The sequence below is a fragment of the Merops nubicus genome, unplaced genomic scaffold (genome assembly GCF_000691845.1).
Source record: "Merops nubicus isolate BGI_N331 unplaced genomic scaffold, ASM69184v1 scaffold53924, whole genome shotgun sequence".
Taxonomy (NCBI): Eukaryota; Metazoa; Chordata; class Aves; order Coraciiformes; family Meropidae; genus Merops; species Merops nubicus.
Window position 1 is genome coordinate 1 of NW_008603306.1, and position 20,494 is coordinate 20,494.

The following is a 20,494-nucleotide window of genomic DNA, read 5'->3' on the forward strand; positions in this document are numbered from 1 at the left end:
TACCTGTAGAAATTCTTGATGTCTTTCAAAAGCCTCCTTCTTTTTTCCTGCACCCTTGGACAGAGCATTTTCCATGGTGACACCATGATTTTAATGCCACAAAGCACAGCAGCTATTGAGAAGTCATTGTTTTAGCTGCAGAAAGAAATCACAGCTTCCTAAATTGGCCAATGGAAAGACGGCTACGTGTAGATTTGTGTCAAAACTAAAGTAGTGAATAAAAAAGAAGGTAAGCTGAGGACCATTCAGACCAGTGAAACAAAAATGTAATCAAGTTTTTCATTCTTGAAAGACTGGCAATCTTCATTCCTCCCAAGGTAGAAGGCTATGTTTCTCTCAATCCTGTGCTCCTGGGTTATAGCATCTTTTACATTCTTATTTTCAGGTCTCCAGTCAGACTTGGCATTGACAAGACTTCCTCTTGGTTGCTTCCTGACTTCTTGATCATTGTAGCTGAAAATATTTTGCATTACTTATATATTTGTCCATGGGGAAATGCTATTGAAGGAAAGATTTAAAGTAACAAGAGCTCTTATCACTATGACCTATTTGAAGTTTAATGTTTCCATGAACATTGGGTAGTCCTACTTAGTCTCTTTCCAAAGAACTTGCCCTTTTCTTCCTCTACTGTTATCAAGCAGTTTACTAATCACTGAACTTGGAGTGATGCATTTGTTTGTCTTGCAGTCCCTTTATGGTTTCTGCCCAATTGCTTCTCTGTCTCTAACCCCAAAATTATATTCACTCAGCAGTAATGCTTCACCAGCATTATTCACAAAGTCTGGCAACCTGGCATTCTGAAAGGCCCAACTCTGTTTACATTTTTATGTTAATTCAACAAAGGAAGGGGCAAAACAAATTGTTGGAGCAAACTGAAAATTTAATCTAGTATGTTTATAACCTCATTCTTGGTTCTCATGCAGGTTTGTCAGCTTCTGCTTTCCATTTATAGCACAGCAGGCAATATCAAATTTTTGTAGTCTTGGTGATGTAAAAAGGCCACACAACATGAAAAAGGAGAACTAACTGAGTGTAGGTTATTCCTATTTGTGGGACCTCACTATGTCCCCCTGCTCTTCTAAGTTCTGGCTCTAGATTCTGGTGTCTCCTGCAGCAGGCTGCAGAGAGGTCCATTTCCAAGCTCTTCAGAGGGACAACCCCATAGAGGGGTAAGAGGAAGGAAGATTAGTTTTTAACAAAGCAGCACGAGTGAGTGTGTGACTGGGTCTGCTCTGCCTTTGATCAGAGCTGCAGCATTAGCTGTATTACTCTTTTTTCATGTGGCAAGGTAGACTTCGTGGTTCAGAAGGTTACTCCACATTTACACACCTCAGGAAAGTAGATGTGCAACCAGGAACATCAATGGCATTCTGCTAAGGGCAAAAATATTTGAGAGCTGTAGTATATCTATCCTTCATTGCAAAATATGGTGCTTAAAAAATATGGTGCTTGATGCCAAGCTGACACTTTTCATCGTTGTGGAGTGTGGACGCCTTTTTTAGGGAGATATGGTGTGGAAATGTTGCTGGGTGTTCGTTACATGTTGGCATCTCAGTCTTATGGTGAAGTAAATTACCTGGATCACTAGTGGCATCATATTGGTGCCACAGGGGACATTCATAGCAGTGATCTGTTTGGCTCTGATGAGCCAATATTTGCTTTACAAATAGTTTAATAATGATGAATAACGATGCATAACTGAGCAGTATTGTTATTCCACTACCTGTGCAATATCCAGGAGGAATGTTTGAGCTTATTCTAGTGCCTGCTGTAGTAACTGGAAGGAAACAAAAGGGATTTAAAATGAGGTGGAGGAAGACATAAACTTTAGCAAGAAACATAGCTGCAGCAGTCTAAGTAGCCGTATGAACGTGGGCCATGGGAGCAGGGAGCACCTTGTATCAGTCAGGTTTGTCTGGATATTGTTCAGCACTCCGCTTGACAGGTTACAGCAGTTCCCAGTTCATGAGCAGGTACCTGCATGTGTCCAGGGGGTGGGGGAGAAAGATTTAAAAATAATTGGGATAGATTCCAAAATATTAGTGAGTGCCCTGTTACCAGAAACTAATTCCCAAGGTGACTATGCCATTCTTTACAAAATCAACCATATCATTTGGGAAATAATTATGTAAAATAAGTGTTCTACTTTTCACTCTTCTTTCTTGTGCTGTGAGGATGCCTCCTAGTGCCACCTCCAGGGCTTAGGAACTGGGTGTAGCATCCCAGCCAGAAGCTGCTTCCCCAGAGAAGAAATTATCCTGGCAGTAAAGAACGGCATTCTTCTTCCATCACCTTCACTGCAGGCTTCTCATTTCCCCAGTGCCTGCAGGACCTGTGCTTGCATCATTTATATCCTGATAGATATATAAGAGTTGCAACTTACTAAATATTTGGCACTTTTGGTGCAGGTGGTCAGGCTGCAGCAGCCTATTCTCCTCACTGGACTCAAAATAGGTAAGTCTCACTGCAGCCTGGATCTGGATGGATCAGTTTACATCACTCAGGGTTATAACTCAGCACAAGACTTGGCAAGCAATACCAGTTCTACAGCCTTAAGAGCTCCAGGTCTTGCTAACGGAAAGCCACAGTGCAGGACTTGTAGCTTTGTTTGACAAAAGCTGTGGTTTTGTTATAGCTAACTGCTTTGCAATTTGATTTCAGACAGCAAGAGACAAATCATGAACTCAACATCAGTGTCTGACAATGGCTATCTTGATTTGCTGCACAGTGATATTGATCCATTGCATTTGTATACCCTCCTTGATCCTAAGTTATCTGGAAATGAAGAAGGTGACTTCTCTGCAGGTGAGTAAACCACTAACAAATATATATGAGTTTAGTTATCAGGCTAAAGTTATTACCATCTCCTGTCAACTACATAGCCATCCAATGGCAGTTCATCATGGTAGCTGGACTAAATTCAACAGAGACTTGGTCTTAAGACATGGTAACTTTGTCTGTATCTGTATATAAAATAGTGATTGCCTCCATAAACTGTCATGTTTTTAAAACTGTATCTATTTGCAGCTTCCTGCTCAGTGAGTCTAACAAAACATACTATACATGTCACTCATCAAGGTGTAATATCATTCCTATAAGTAGTTTATTTGCAAATGTTCCTGTCATAAGCTGGTCAAGTCTAATTGTCAACAATTCTATTTTCAAGCCAAAAGCTTTGCAAAACAGAGACCTTTAGATGAGCCAGCCTGCAGGCAAACTAGCACTTCGTTTACTTTCAAGATCCTAAGGCACCAACACAATGGATTTTCATTACCAGATGCCATTTTACACCTTTTTGGGGAACAGACCAATGATTTTATGACTCTGTGACAGGAGAAAGTAGAAGGGCCAGGGCATAAAGATGATAGCTGCTTGCACATAGATTCCTACAGGTAATCAGATTAGGAGGCTGCCCTGCCACTCAATGTTCCTGAATTTGTGTGGAGGTTGTGGAAAGTTCTGCTCTCCCTAAGTTTGCTGGCATACATGTATGGAAGTGTATCTGTGCTGCTGACTGTTGTGGAGCAGTAGCTGAGCTTATTTTAAAGAAATGAACTGGACAGTGGGTTGAGAGTGGCAATAAAAGAACAGATGTATGCTAGGTATGAAGTCCTATAGCTCTGTGCCAAATAGCTGCAAAACATTACCAAACTGGAGGATACCACCTCACATCCTTGTTGCTTTCATGAGTGACCAGTGTCAGTAGGTACATGGGAAAATCAGAGGAGAAGTGAGTGCAAGAATCTGGAATCATCTTTGTGATTAGTTGTTTCCCAGGCTGAGCTTTGTACTCTCAGCTTCTGACTTAGTAACAGCTGCAAGAGTGTTTCTGCACTCCCACAGCCTCACTTGCTCAGTGACTAAAAGCAGGATAAATTAGGGATCGAGGACTGACTCCTGCTATATCAGAGATGTTTCACTGATCTGAATGCTTCTGAGCCTTAGTGATGTCTGAGATGATGTAGGTAAATTGAACATTGTCAGGAGGTAGCACCAGTTATTGGAAGCTGGTCATCTCTGCTGTGAAAATGTTAGCATGGTCCCTGGCAAGTTTTTGGCCTGAGCCAACAAGCAGCTTCACAGGCAACTTGTAGCTGCAGTTCAGGTGTTAGCATGGAGCCAGCATTGTTTGGAACAGGGAATTTGGATGTTACCACCATATGCTTAAGAATAAGAAGGCTTAATAGCACGGATGAATCTGGGCCATGCATGGAGGCTTTAGTGTCATAGAACAGATCCTACAACTGTGTTATTTGCTGCAAGAGATGAAGTCTCAGAGTTTAGCAAAAGAAAAGTGTTGATTTCTGGTTGACTATAAATTACTGAGAGTTTAGTTCTGTTCTTGCTTAGGTAACATGTAGTGAAGAGCCAAAGCCTTACGCTGAAGTAACGCATCTGCCTTTTCTTCATGTCCTGCTTATCTGGTTTTCTTATTCCTTGGTCATGGTCATGTGTGCTCCTTTTTAATTCTAGAACCTGAAATCGATGCCAGCTACTATGATCAGTTCAGTAATATGGATTTCCTGGGCACTATGGAAAACGGTGAAAATGGGGATGAATTGTATCTCTGCTCCAACACCGTAGAAGCTTATGCTAGAATTGGTATGAAAGCAGTTTTGGGGTCTGACATCATTATTTTCCAATGGCTTGCTATAGCTCTTTCTCACAAACTCTGTCTGCAGTCCAGAGCAGTGGCCTGCACCCAGGGGCCTGTCCTCATGCATGGGGGATCTCACCAGGGTGCCTAAACCTGCGCATTGCGGGGAAACCGATCAACAGCAGCTCGTGGTGCTTGGGGGAAAATCTCTATTAATGGCTCCTTCTGCTTAATACTTCCTGCCTCAACTTCTCCTTTTTCATGGTCTTTATTTCCTGAATAACAATTTACAAGAAAAACTTCATTTAACTCTTCAATTTCACTTACACTGCAGAATTCTGTTAATGAGGGTAAGCTTACAGGAATTTTACTGTGAAAATTACTGATAATTACTGTGTTCTTTTTTTTTGTTTGTTTCTGTCTTGGTAGCTGAATTAGCAGAATATGTACTCAAAGATCAACAGGAGAAGCAGGTGGAAGACACTTTTGGTAAGATTTATGTGGCAAAGAGAAATTTTCTCCATGACAGTGTTCTGCCTAATATCTGCACTGCACTTCATCCCCACAGTTTGAACACTAGTAAGGTTTCTGTACACCTGGTATCCTCTTCTTTCCCCCTGCAAACTGTCCCCCAGGATTTTCTTGGCAAACTTTGATTTTTTTCTGTATTTTTGCAGGCCTTTCTCAGAGATAGCAGTCTTATCTCTAAGTTGCTGATCATGTCACCATGGCCATAGTGTATGCACAGCTTAACTGTCTAGTACACTACATGGCCTCAACTGGCATCAGGCTTATTTTGGGCACAACACAGATGATAGACATAAGTTCATTAAACCTGACTCACCCAGAGGTCTCAGCATACATATAAATGCAGTTCATGCACACTTATTTCTGTCCAGGATGTACAAGCTGCCTGAGGAAGCTTGTTAAATTTTACTTCTCTCCATGATCAATGCAGCAATGGTATGATATTCATGTAGTAGATTATTCCTTCAGTTCAGTGCTTGACCAAAGATAATTGCTTGGCTTTTGGTACAAAATCATTGTTATGGTAGTGGCACAAATGCAGCTGTTTACTATTTCAGAACATATATTTGTGTGTGTGTATATATATAAAAATATGTGGCTATTGGGAAATCTAGAATCAGAAAGATTCACAGAATATCTGTATATCCTGGTTTATGTTTGAGCAAAGTAATTTGAAACAACTTACTATAGGTCAGTCCTTCCCTGGCACAAATCTGGCTACAAGAATGACACGTGACTTTTAAAATGCTTTTTGCTGCTCGTTGGTATGCTTAAAACCTGACAGTTTTTGTATCTAATGGCACAATTTATATTTGCTTTAGAAGGAAGCAAGATATAGTATTAGTATAGTACTTAAGGATTTGCCAGTAGAAGAATGGTATGGATAACTTCAGAGTAACACAAAATATAAAATCTGTGTAGAACAGTTTACTCTGTCTCTTAAAGGATCTAATCCTTTTCATACATAAAATGAGTAAGTAACTTTACTGAGATCACACTGTGATACAGCTGTGATGTTTTATCATTATTAGAGCATTAATGTTTTATTAGCCACTGAATTTCTGGCAGTAGATTAATACTTTGCAGTTCAGAAACTAACACAGGTTAACAGAATCTGCTTTCAGAGGTTTATGGGCTTTCTAAATCATATTGCTCTGCATATGTTTTATCATTATTTTTTTTTTATCTTTTATTTGGAGTACAGTTCATCTTTGCTGCATGTTGGTATGTTTCTTTTGCTTCTACCTCTTTCTGTAATTTTTCTAGGAGAACAAAGATTAATATTTGGCAATATTTCATGTTTTTAGGAGAGAACCTTATTTTGGATGAAATCTCTGCTGAAAACACTGAGAAACTGACTGACACAAAGATGCAGAAATGTCACAAACGAAGTAAGTGAAAAATAGTGAGTTTGAAAGTCTGTGTTGTTTGAATTCTAAATTTGCTTTACAGTACTTTGGTTTTACCACCTCTCATGTAGCTCTTCATTAATACAACCAGAAATTCTTCTCTGACTTTGCTCATCCTCTGTGGGCTGGAAGTGAAAACAGCCCCCCCCTCCTCCCTGGGACATTCTTTGCAATTCACAGAATCTGTTGTTCTGTGACATGAAATTAAGCAGATTTCTTCCCTTTTTTTTTATCAACTGTGTTACAGTGTTAACTTTGTTTTCAGTGTCTCTATAGCTTAGCAAGTATTAGTTGAACAATTCCCTCTTTTTAATAGCAAGAACAACAGCAAAAATCTTTGATTACTGGCACAAAAATCTGAAGCCTAACTGAAACTTCACGGTCAGAGTAAAATAATAGGGGGCTTTTCAAGTTCACATTTTATACAATGGAGCTGTACAATTGAATTGAAACTGGTAACAGTCCCTTCTATTTTAAAAAGTTAAAATAAGTCTCTATGGTGGAAATTTAAAATTTCCACACGTGCTCCATTTTTTCACTTACTATCACCTTCCTTTCTTTCTTTCAGCCTTCTTAGGCTCTGCAGAGAGTTGTTTTGGTGCTTCGGAACCCAAATACAAGAAAATTGGTAAGTCATTGGCTGAATAGGAAAGTATCACTGGACATACATTGTCTCATATTCTAAAGTCCCACCTCTGTTAGGCACTGTAACTCTGCCTTCTAGAGAAAGGAGGTATTGATTCTCTTTCTTCTAAGTGTGACACCTTTCAAAAATCCAGTGAAGCATCTTAGTGAAAATACTAACTGTGAAGAGACAGCTTCTTGGACCAGTCAATGCTCTATGGTCTTTTAAACAAAACCAAGAACAGGAGAAAGGGAATTTCTAGGTGTTGCTTGCTCTTAGATCATCTACAAGCCAGCACCTCTGGCCAGCAGGCTGTAACTTGTTCCCTAGGTGTAAACTGGTGCTAAAGTAGCCTGCTGTAGCCTAAATGGGTGTCTTGGGCATAGCTAAACCAGCAAAACACTTTTCCAAAATCCATGTGATTTTGAGAGCAATCACCTTTGAATGAATACATTACCTTGTCTTTTGAAGTGACATACACATTTCTGTATGCTAGCACACTTCCCAAGCCTCCTAAGGGGAATTCTGACTGTACCAAAGCCCATGGGCTGTGTACCTCTCAGGATGGGCAGTCAAAACCAGCAAGTAACCTAAAGAGCCATGCAGAGGGTGTTTGGACCATGGGACTGCACCACAGGAAAATCCAGGCTGGCAATTGCTAAGGAAGTGGCATAGACTGGATGAAAGTCCTAGAGATCACACATGTGCACTGGGACTGTGACCCAAGGTTTTTTCCAATGTTCATGTGTACTGCTGGTGAGAGATTGAGTAGAATTAGCTGTGAAAAAAATGCATTTGCTGGATCTGGAAAAGTAATTTGAGTTCTTACTGAACTGGTACCTGCCAGTTGTAGTTTTTCAGGCACAGATAAAGTTCCTGCTAGTTAGTACCTTTTAAAGGTGTGTTGCCTTCTATGTGCTTAAATTCTGTTATAGATTTGGTACTTTTTAAAGCCTATGTTTATGCCACACTAACAATGAGAGTGTTTAAAAAGGAAATAACACATAAGTTCCTGATTTTAAAAACAAAACAATACAAAAACTAGTACAAATTCCTCCTCCTACGGAACTTGCATTCCAGTCTGCAGTATCATCACAGAGCTAGCAGGTGCTTTGTAAAGCTGCACCTATCCTTTCCCAGGAAGTGCTCTGAATATTATCATACTTTCTGCCTTACTTGACCCAATTAAGAGGCCAAGGGAAGGAATATATACATAAGGCAGTGTAAGTACTGGGTACAAAAGAAATGTAACTGACAGAAGGATGAACTACATGACAAAATCAGAAATTTATTTAACCTGTCATAAAAGGAGTGTCACAGTATGATCCTACAAAGGCAAATGCATCAACTCTTCAGAAGTGTAAGACTATCTACAGGAAGGAGGATAATATGTTCCAAAATTCAGAGTGGTAAGCCAAGGATGAGATTCTTTCAAAGGAATTGAATGAAATTAAACTTCAGATTTGCCCAACTGTTTGTGGCTAGCTGTAATTACAGTAAAAACAGTTAGCTGTAAAAACAGTAACTAATCTTATCTGGCCAAAGTAACACAACAATAGGAGATTATATGGAAATTTCACATGCTGATTTAGACACAAGCTGAAAAATACTTTTAGAAGTCAGATTTTATACCACAGTAAAAATGAAAGATAATACATCAGTTCCTGATAAACACTATAAACACATCTCACCCTAAAGAGCTTGCTTTCTGGTTGACAGCATACTCTATAGTGGCACAAAAGCCAGACAGGTTTGTAGCTCCTGATAAAACATTAGACCACAGAAAGCAATGAAATAGAGACTTAGTTGTTGCTGCTAGACACAAAGGGAAGAGAAAAGCAAAACCAACTCTGGGAATAAGCCTGTAGGAACACCAAGGAAACTAGCAAACTAGTTCAAAATAAGCAAATGCTTCTTTCTTGATTTGCAAGAAACTTTTGATAAACAGATGAAATCATACAGTGAGCAGGAGTCTCCTTTCAACCATTTGTCCTCTTCTTGGGGAAAAAAACCCCAAATGCTGCAGGCCAGTTGCATCTTTTAAAGCTCAGATGTCCGTGACTGTTCTTTGGGAAACTCTCTTAACACAGGCTAGTTAACCTTACAAGCATTGCAGTGCCTAAGTAGAAAGTCAAGGTCCTCAGTTTATTGTACTTGGGCCTCTAATCTTGTACAGTATTAAGGTAACAAACTGCTTGGGAAACTTAGTACAGCCAGTGTAAGACCTTGTTATGTCTTACCTGACAGTCATCCATGTGTAAGATCATTTACATCTGAACGTTTCTAGAAAGAATACAGGCCAGGAGAGATGAAGAAAAATAAAATTAAAACAGTGAACTACTGGAAAAAAAGTGTTCTACTACAGGATTTCAGAAATAAGTTTTAGCTTTTAAGGCATGTGTAAATTTCAGAAAGCTATTGTGAATCAAAACACGACTGATTAGAATCAAGTGGTTTATGATATTTATAGAGGCCCCTTCTTTAACCTCCTTAACTTCTAGCAACAAAATAACTTTCTCCTTTCATTCTGCTTTTTCTCAAGTGGAAGTCCCTGCAGTGTCTGCAGGCAGTGGCAGTCTCTTAGCTGTGCCTCTCAACAGCCATCCAGCTAGCTCCACCTCACTGACTAACCAGCACATGTCCATTTGTGTTCCTGCTACCAATGCACTGGAAAGAAGCTTTGTAATTCCTGGTATGTACAATACAAGAATAGGTGTGCACCTGTACACAAGTTGATTTATACAAGGAAAAAACTCTAAGTCTGTTCATTGACCATGAACAATGGTGACACCTCTTTCAATCAAGCACTTAAAAGTGTGGCACTTACTAAAAGAATGAGAAATATTCAAGGGAAATTAAAAGTGAATTGCCCCTCATGAAACAGAATAAGTCTTTAATTTAATTGGTGAGGTGCACATTAATAAATAAGAGAACAGGGTTATTTACTATATGCTTATCTAAATAATAACTTCTTAACAACAGGAAATCACAAATTTTCATTAATAAACTTCAGGTTAGTTCCAATTTCTTTTTCAGCCAGAGGTTTGTAAAGGACTGTGGGATGATTATATTTGCAATATTAAAGCAAAATCTAGGTTGGCATTTTGTTCACAAAAACTGAGTACTAATTGAACTGATGAGCTGTTTTTATACACAGTAAAAAAGAAAGATTCCTATAACAAAATAATTCACGTTGTATAGCAGAGGCTGCTCATGGTACACTGGCAAGTGCTAATGACACAGTTCAACATCTTTCACTGTTAAATCTATGCTGGAAAGGAACCAAAAAGCAGCAGATAAGTTAGAAGTCTCAAAGCATTGGATGCTAGCTCAACCAACACAAAGTAGCAGAAGAAATTCTGTCACACCTATAGAAACTCAAAGCTATGGCTGATTAAATTGCAAGCACTGCATCATCAAAAAAATTTCCCAGTGCAGGTTCAGAGGGAGGATGTGTGCTAGCTGCTTGTACAAGCTAAATGACATGCAGTTATGTGGGAAAGATGTAGTGTGTAGGATGTTAAACTTAGTTCAAATATATAATTTTTACACATTTTCTCTCTTCTGGATTTCTGATCCACAGATGTACAGATTTTGCCTTAAGTGCTTTTCCTTACATTAATAAACTTTCTCTTTAGGCTATCAAAAACCAGTGGTCACTAAAAGCTGGGTAATCCCTTGTATTTCACATTCATCATACCTTTTAAGAATTTTTGTTTAACTGATTCTGTGGACCTCACATGATCGTATGAACTCTAGTTCATAAACTTTCTACTGGGAATATTTCCTCAGATACTGCCAGAAGTGATAAGTAGCTTTTAGAAAGCCTTTTTTTTTCTTTTTTTCTTAGAAACCTTTAGAAAGCAGGAGCCTTTAAAAACAGAAGAGTAAATATTCTGCACTCATTTCAGGATCTTCAGCACCTTTGATTCCAGAGTGTCTACCTGTTGATGTGAAAGGGATCCAAGAGAATACAGGCTTTGCAGATGCTCCTCAGCAGATACTTAATTTTGTTCTTAGAAATGGCACATCTGATGTTATAATATATCAAGGTAAGAGCAATAACCTTTTAACCACATGTTTATGTGGGTATTTAGGTATCCACAGGTGTTGGAAGATCAGTGCTGTCAACAAAGTACTAAGTTATGTCATTTCAGTTTCTGATAGCTATGATAGCCTGAAAACTATCATTTGTTTCTTGCCAGTGCTGACTTCTACAGAAACATTGAAATCCCCAAGTTTACCAGTTAGTTTATGTGGTAAGTAGAAAATGAATTTTTATATATACAGTACTTTAGATTGGGAGAGGGAGCATATTGCTTCTACCCACAGCCAATTGTCCCCTCTAGACTTTATTAATATTGACTTTATTGAGGAAAATAAAAATTAATGACATTTCCTTCTTTGTATTGATCACTGGCTGGTTAGTCTAGTAAAAAACACAGAGCAGGTAAGGGATTGTATTGCTACAGATTCTGCTATATATTAGCAGCCAAGCCACTGTGTTTGCTATGAAGTCCAGTTTCTGAAAGAAGTCTTCTTGTCTAGTTAGGACAATACAGAAGCCCAGTATGTTTGAGCACCATCAGAAGCAGTTCTGCTGGTACTGGGGTGGTTTGAGCACTTCCAGTGCCCAGTGCTGGAAGCCAGGCTGCAGCCAGCTCACATGGAAGGCCCAAACCCAAAATGATGATGACTTGTTTAACTAAACAGTACAGAAGCCTAACATACAGAAAGGCTAATAGAGAAACCAGAGCCTGGGTCAGGCTATAACAGTCCCACCTGTGGCAGCAAACTTTCCTCAGACACTTTTCTTCCAGCCCTCAGAGGCTTTAGAACAGGGGGCTTGGTTGGAGTGCTTGGTGAGTGTCTGAGCTCTGCACCCTGGGGATGACAGGTGCTTGCAGCTCAGTGCAGATGTTTTGTTGCCCTCTGGTGGCCCACACCACCCGAAAGAACAAAACTGTCAAGTGGGGATTGATAGGCAAATACTACCTCTAGGTTTGGGGGAGTATCTGTAAATGATATATGCTGTTCAGGTGCATACACAATACTAACAATTGCAAATGACCTACATCAGCACAACGTATGTTAGTATGTCACAAACCTCAGAATTCCAAATGCAGCAGAAAATATAGTGCATAAGCTACCAAAGTAATGGTTAAATTCTGTTACAAATTCTCTTTTCTCTGTGACTTTCATCCTTAATGCCTGCTTGCAAGGTGCCAAATAGCACAAGGAAGCTATTGCTTTTGATGACATAAGTCCTATATGTGTAATTGAATTTTTGTGAAACAGTGACATCTGAAGAGTGGATGTCACCTCGCTGTGATAGGTCTTCTGCTTCATAGATCTGTCAGACAGCTGTCATCTTGTCTCGTGCCATACTGCCTGCAACAGTTCATGTCAGCTGAACTGTACTTGTGTGAGGATCTTTTTCCTTTGCCTTGTAAAATAAACAAAATATCTCTTTCTCTGGATGATACATAGTGTATGCTGCAATGAACTTGAAAATTTCCATGTTAAAATTAGTAAAGCTGAACCAAGACACCAATGAGGTGTCTTCCTCAAGTATATTGTTTTGTTTCTCCAGGTCTAGAAACGTTCAAAGAAGTCCAAGCTCCCATAATTCCTTCTGAAGAACCTTTCAAGAGACCAAGTGAGTTTAGACCTCTTGAACTTAAAACTTCCAGTGTTTTGGGGCTAATTTTTCTATGTTTATTTTCATACAGAAAAGCTACTTGTTGTAGAAATTGTCATTCAACAATCTATGAGGCTGAGCACAATTCCCATTTTTAAGATGCTGTCTACCTTTAGATACCTACTTGGAGGATCAGTGTACTTTAGCTGGTTTTATGATATGTATATACACCTCCAAAATTATTCAGTTCATAGGCCTAAAGGTGTCTATTGTGCCTGCACTTCTAATTTAAGTGCCTGCAATTGCATGGGATAAATCCAGACCCACATGCTTTGTGGGAACTGATGTATTTTGACCATATTAGAATTTGGTACTTAAACCACCATGAATCAATGTTGTAATTTCTGGACTGGTTTCTTCAGTTTGTGTGTGTTTTTCATTTCTCTAGAGCCAGTGGAAGCTTTCAGCACATCACTTAAGGATTATTTCCGAGACATGTGCAAGTCTGTGGCCATGGAGCGTGAAGTAACCCTTGATCACCTTTTTATTGATGGGACACTTGTTCAAAGCCAAACTGAAACCAAGACTGGGAAGAATAACATGAAAGCGATGGAAAAGGGGCTGGTAACTTGCAGTTTGCAAGGGAAGGAAAAGGCAGTCCTTAAAAGAAACCAAATATTTCAAATCCCTGGAGGTAAAGCCTTAGAGACTAAAGTGATCGTGGTGCTGGGAAAAGCATCTTGTTCAGAAGATCTGCCAGGACTGGTCCAATGGAGAGATTTCTCAGTTTGAATTTGTATTTTCATTTGACTACAAACAAATAAGCTTGCCTGAGAAGCAATACAGCCTGAAGGATCTGCTGCTTGAGTTCTTTGTAAAACCTCAAGAGGGAAGCCAAGAGATCTATGAGTATATATTGCAAAATCCTGGTAAAGTCCTTCTGGTTTTTGATGGTTTTGACGGGTTACGTGATCATGAGAACTTTCCTCGTTGCTCAGCCAGCCAGCCTGAAAAAGACTCGTGCAGTGTAAAGGAGCTGCTTTCAGGACTCATCCAAAAAAAGATACTCAGTGGTTGTACTTTATTACTTACAGCAAGACCAAAAGACAAGGTGTACCAGTATTTGTCCAAAGTGGATAAGACTATTGAGATAGTTGGATTTTCCCCTCAGCAGAGAGAACTGTACGTAACCAAGTACTTTGAAGGATTACCCTACTGTGGTAATGCACTGAAATTAATCAAAGAGTGTGAGTACTTGTTCAGTCATTGTTACAGCCCTGCTATGTGTAGATTTGTTTGTTTTGTCTGTGAGACGGTACTTGAAATGGGGGACAAAAGCCTTCCTTCAACTCTTACTACACTCTTCCTGAAATTTGTTCAGCAAAAGGTAACAGCTACGCCAACAGCCGTTACAGCCGTGCAAAATGAAGAGAGTCTGGCTGTGCTGGCCCATATTGCCTGGTGTCTTGGAGAAAAGCACCAAAGCACCATGAAAAGTGATCTTCCTTCTAAGGAAGTTAAAGAGTTTGCTCTGAAACATGGATTTTTCCTGCCATTTGCATTCCCCAGCCGTTCAGATAGTGAAGAAGAGGAGTATGGAAGCACATTCTCTGATTTTGTCATTCAGAATTTCTTGAGTGCGCTTCACCTTATGTTAGCAGAAGAGATCAAGGACAAAAGTCTAATGAAGTACCTCTCTTTTCCATCCAAGAAGAAAAAACCTTATAACTGGTTAGATTTAATGCCTCGATTTTTGGCTGGATTGTTTTTCCTCCAAAATGACCCTTATTTCTGCTCCCTTTCAAATAAGGATGACAAACAAACAACCAAGAAGCAGAAAACACTCTTGAAATACATTAGAAGGCTGCAGATAAATGAGCTCTGTCCAGAGAGGTTGCTTGAGCTTTTACATTGTATTTATGAAACACAAAGCAATTATCTTTTGCAGCATGTGGCCCTGAAGCTCAAGCCAGACCTGTCTTTTCTGGGCTTAGTTCTCACACCACCTGATGTCCATGTACTCTGCTCTATTTTAAAGCGGTCAAGAAAAGAGTTTTTCTTGGATTTGCGAAACAGCAGCGTCGACACACAAGGGCTCAGAGACTTGTTGGGCCTCAAGAGTGTGGCATCATTCAGGTTGGTCACTCTTTGTACACAGTAGTGTCATTCATAGGGCTGTGTGTAGATCACACGTTCGTGCACCAGCAGTCATGTCTGTTGATGTCACATGTTTTGGCACTTCACAGGGCCTCCCTCGATGATATAGTCAGGCTCTGGAAATCTTTAGAACAGACAAAAGACTGCCAACTGCTGAGAGCATCAACAGAGAAATTTGTTCTTGATCCCTTCAAGGCAAAGACAATGAAGGACATCAGTGACCTTTCAGACCTTGTAGAGATGCAGAAGATGAACTGGTAGGCTCATTTACGATCAAAAGTCCTCTTAATATAGTAGTGATTTAAGAAAATGTGGGTTTACTGGCAGTGCTGGAGAATGGAATCCTCTGCTTGTTCAAAGAAGAAGTAGCTAAGGCAGTGCAGTTTTGGTGTAGTCTCAGTGTTCTCCTACCCCACTGTGGCAGTCATCATGGCAAGTGACAGCACCATGCAGAACATCAAAAGTGCCAGTAAAAATGCCAGCTGTCATTTTTTTTTCCTTCAGATTTCTTTTTAATCTCTGAGTTGCTATATTCCAACTGCTTTGCAATTAACTTGGGGTAATTGACATTTTTACCCCTGTAGCACTTGGGCTGTAAGGCTTGTTTTGCACTGGTCACTAATTATTTTCATTTAGAAGAATGCGTTTTTAAGTTTTACTGGAAAAAAGCAGATGACTGAACTATGAAAGGCAATTATCAGATTTAAATTAATCAAATGAAGAAAGGTCTGAGCAGAAGCTATTCTGAAGTTTCCTGGTTCTGCAGTTAATGCAGCAGTGGTTTATTTCCTGTAAAAGTTTACTAAGAAATGATATCTAAAGCACTGTTTTAGTTGCTAAAATATTTATTGTACTCTGGTTTTACTGTGATTTATTTAGTGTGCAAGATGCATCTGGCTGCAGCATCTATGAGATCCCTGCCATCAAAAACCTCCGAAAACTAGAACTGGCGTAAGTGATATACCTCTGTTGATTTGTGTATGAGTGCCTGTAAGACTGAGTAGAGCCATGGATATTGCCTGCAGTCCTTGAACTGGTGTACAGTTCTTTTTTGGTAAAGTGTTCAGTAAACCTCATTTATTGCTATTTTGCTTTTCTCTACCAGATCTATTAGATTATGGCCAAAACTCCAAAAACATAATTTCTGGCTCCTGTAGTGATACAGATCAGCATGGTTCTATCAGTTTTGATTTTGCTACAATTTAGTTCCTTATCACCAGGTGTAGATCTTGTTCCACGGGGTATAAAATACCCTGATTGTGATCCAGCTATCTAGGAAATATTTAAAGAAAAAAAAAAAACAAAACTTTTCTAAGTCTTCTGATGTGATTTTTTTGCCCTGTCAGAGTGTAGGCCATGAGAGAATAAAATATTTAGTGCCCTTTTCCTGAAGAAAAGAAGATTGATTTGGAAACACTGCCTTTAAAAATGAGGTGTAGTAATGTTTCTTCTTTCCCACAAACTGTTAAGGAGCCTCCAAGGCTATTCTATTGCTTAAACTATCCTGCCATAGCGTGTGAATTTGTCTGTGCAGAAATTGCACCAAAGAACTCTCATCAAGTCTTCATCTGTTTCTTGCTCTTCACATCTGACCCAGTCTAGAACTGATACGCTTGGCCTCACTTCTGATTTTATGCTGCTTTCTCTTCTCATTTCCTCTCCTTCTTTCTCTTTATTTTAGTTTCTGAGGGACAGATACCTGGAGCTGTGATGTTATAGTCCAGTTTATGCTTTAAGCTGCTGTAAAATGTTGATCTTAAGTTAGGCTGAATTGCCAAAAGTTGGGGGGAAAAAAATATTTTTTTTTCATCTCAGTTATCAAGATTATAATACCTGAAAAACCTGAAAATAAAAAATAGAAAAATAATAGAAATTCAGGAATCTAAAAAAAGTGAGATAAGTCTTGCAAAAACTAACAAGGAAGTTGGAAGTGCATGTACTGCTGCTTCTGGGCAAGCAGCTCTGCTCTGTCTAACCCTAGCCTGGTGGGGTCCTCATCTGGAGCCTTCAAAGCAGAAATCCTTGCTGCAGATGGCAGGGAATGGCTACTTCTGAGGAATGTAAACCAGCTTGCATTTGGGGCTGCAGGGGAAGAACTTAAAAAAATCATAATTTTTGCCTTTTCTGAGCACGTGAGAAACCTGCTGCATGTCTGCATTTATTTTCTTCCAGGCTGGGTCCAGTACATGGCCTTCAGGGATTCCTAAAACTTGTGGAAATTCTTCCAGCATTTCCATCACTTAAGAATTTAGAGTGAGTAGTGCTAAAGATTAATTTTGGTAATGCTGGTCCTCAGCAGTCTTTGATAATGGGGGAGCTCGTGTACCAAAGAAACATTTTATTCACCAAAAATACTGCTTGTTTTGATGAACAACCTGAAGGAGAAAAGCATTCAGAGAATGTAACAGGAGACTAAAAGCTCTAGCATGCCTCTTCCTTCTGTGAAACACTGGGTAGTGGTTTGTTCAATGCCCCTTCAGTCAATTGCCTGTGTGTTCCTCAGTGGTTAAAAGCTTGTGGGAAAGATTTAGCACAAAGCCCCACTGTTGACACCTTCCAGTGTCAATGGACATCTGAAACTTCTGCCAGAACTTGTCAGAGATCAAGCACTTTGGATCTGATTTATATAAAAGATATAAAAAAGCCATGCTCAGCTAGTTCTTTGTTCTGCTTACATACTTTCACACAGTTTTTGTCCCTTCCTTTACCAGGAGCAGTATTAGAAACAGAGTTTTAAGAATTCTGGTTACTATGTGTTTTCAAGTGTCCATAACAGACCAGCTGTCATCTCTGTGGGAAGGTTACTGGGGTTTGAGAGGACCTGTGTTCTTACTGGCTCAGCCCATTTACCATTTCTCTCTATTGTATGTGCCCTTTTCATGCTATTTTAGGAAAACAATAAAGGTCTGAAATTGGAATAAGTCCAGTGTATCTCAGCATTGTCTGTCAGATTAGAAAGGGATTCAGTATCTAAAATTGTGACTGTCTGAAACTCTTTCCATCTGGATACCTGAATGAGGAAAAAATTCATTTCTAATACTCCCTACCTGGAGAAGGAGCTCTTAAGGAGGGATTTACAGCATCTGTTGCATTTTGTCAGTTCTGTATTTCTCTGTGCACAGAAAATCTCGTTTCAGCGTGGCTGGAACTCAGCTATTTCATAACCATTTTAATGATACTGCATGGCAAAGGAAATGGGGCAAACCAACTAGTAAAAATGAATCAATTTTTTAGGCTGAAAATTTGGGAAGCAGAAAGCTACTTATTAGAGAAGCCTTAATTTGTGATGCTTCTTGCTGATTGAGACTGCTGCAGAGATGGAGCTTCTCAAAATAGAGTGGTCTCTGATGTGAATAAACCACAAAAATTTAGATGAAGAGGGAAGCTAATTCTCTTTTTGTCATCCCTCAGCCTTGATGCTCTAAGTGAAAATGGCATAGGAGATGAAGGAGCAAAGAGTCTATCTGAAGTCTTTCCAACCCTGACATATCTGGAAACATTAAAGTAAGTGCAAGGCTAACAATTCCAGAAATTATTGAAAAGAAATAGATTGAACATAGAGCCTTAAGAGACTGTGTGTTAACAATTATGGGCACTACTTACTCATGGACATGGAAGACCAATGACTGTGGATATACTTAATCTGCACATTCATTAGAGAAATAGGTTAATCTATAGCAATTCCTCATTTTTCTTCAAGGGCCATCATTTGTCTTTTTGCCTGCATTTGGTCTAAACAGACTGTCCAAATTATATGAAAAAGATGTCAAAAATTAATCTTCCCCACACTGTAGTCAATTAGAATAAGTGTGCTCAACTGACAAAGCTATCTCACTTACTGCAGCTTATCACAGAATAAGATAACAGATGTGGGTGCAGAGAAACTGGCTACAGCTCTTCCTTGCTTGGCTTCATTAAAGACACTAAGGTGAGTAGTGGTATCCTTTTTGGTTTTTGGTACCTTGCTATCTCTGACAGAAATTACTGAACATGTACATGGTGCAGCAGCCAAGCTTTTGACTTCATTCTTGCATAAAGCCTTTAGAGAAAAGAGGAGACCCAGGGTAGACATACAGAAGGATAGCTCAGGAATATGAGGAGGAGTGTACTGATTCTTAGATCCAATCCACAGTACCCACTTGGGAATAATACCCTGTGCAAATGTGCACCTAGGGCAAGCTTGCTAAGCACAGTGCTAAGCCCTAAGGCAGCAATGAGGTGCTGCCTGTTTGCTGGTGTGGGAGCAGTGGTCCATCCCACTTCATTAAAATGTCTGGCATAGGCCTGAATGAAGTGTCTCTGCAGGGAATGCAAGAAGCTGTGGTGTGCAATTCTGGAATAATTTGCTCACGTGGAAATCTTTTGAATGCTATACCCCTAATCTTTGAGCTTCATTTTCATGCAGACTTTTTATGTGATCTAATGTAGACAGAAATATTCTCATTATTCATTCAGAATCTAGACCTATTTTTGCTGTAGCTGTGCTAGCTGAAGAAGGGATATGGCCATTTGCCTTACTTGATACAGAAAATATGAGACTGTGTTCTAAACATTAACAGCAAACACATAAGGATAAGTTGGAAGTTAGGATGTACCAACTCTATCTGAAATTATGTGATCTAACATATAATCTGTTTACATTATCCAGTTGTGACTATACTGGTTTGGTTTTCTACAGCTTGTACAATAACAGCATTTGTGATCTTGGAGCAGAAAATCTTGCAAAAGTTCTTCCTGCAATGGCATCTTTAAGAGTGCTGGAGTAAGTATGAAATCTTTTGAGATGGCCCAGGGAAGCTTGGATACTGAAAATTCAAATCTTCTGTGCTTGGGGTAGAGGAGACAGAAATTGATGAAGGAAATTTCACAGGGAAGATGTGCTTATGCAGAATCCAGATAGTCAGTGAGTAGAAAGGTTTAAGGAGAAATTCACTATTAAAGCCAAAAAATTGGTTTTAAGATGGGAGACTAGGGTCATGGGGAGTTGGACAAGAATCTGAGGTACATAGAATAAGGAATTCCTGAGATGAATTTACTTAATGAAGTTCCCATTTGACCTTTTGAGTATTTAATTACAGGATTTTTGAATGAAGGATCTATTTTGGTTTCTTTTTTCTTTTTCTTTCTTCCTGCATCTGAAGATAAGCCCATATAGTATTTCTGATTTTGAATAAAGTGCCTGATTACACCACTACATGATGTGATCTGGATTAACAGAGTTTGTTTTTTTTTCCTCAGTGTTCAGTATAACAAAATAACTGGTGTTGGAGCCCAGCAGCTGACTGACAGCCTAAGAAAATGTCCCCATATAAAGAACTTGGTGTAAGCCTGATATACTATTTGTTTTATCTTCATTCTGTAAATTGGGTTAGAATTCATGCTAAAGCTGCATTGTGTATTTCTCAGATTTATAAGAGGCACAAAAAAAGACATCACTGAAACACAAAAGTAGTCACAGGAACGTTAGAAATGTTGTCTGGTTTTAGCTGCATTAATTCCCAATTGCCCCAGGCAAGCAAGCTTGTCCTGCTTTAAGC

The 20,494-nt window shown here is 39.3% G+C and overlaps 1 protein-coding gene across 1 annotated transcript; it reads left to right on the forward strand.

Moving 5' to 3' along the window:
• Positions 1 to 2,408: 2,408 nt before the first annotated feature.
• CIITA (class II, major histocompatibility complex, transactivator) lies at positions 2,409 to 17,214 on the forward strand (the record flags this gene model as incomplete). The annotated part of the gene is given in 15 exon segments (XM_008938602.1): positions 2,409 to 2,454; positions 2,662 to 2,805; positions 4,474 to 4,602; positions 5,027 to 5,086; positions 6,433 to 6,516; positions 7,103 to 7,162; positions 9,702 to 9,851; positions 11,071 to 11,211; positions 11,365 to 11,418; positions 12,753 to 12,818; positions 13,249 to 13,537; positions 13,539 to 14,936; positions 15,047 to 15,214; positions 15,837 to 15,908; positions 17,130 to 17,214. Coding segments are annotated over 15 exon segments (2,946 nt in total), but the record flags the coding sequence as incomplete, so codon positions are not given.
• Between the last annotated feature and the right edge of the window lie 3,280 nt (positions 17,215 to 20,494).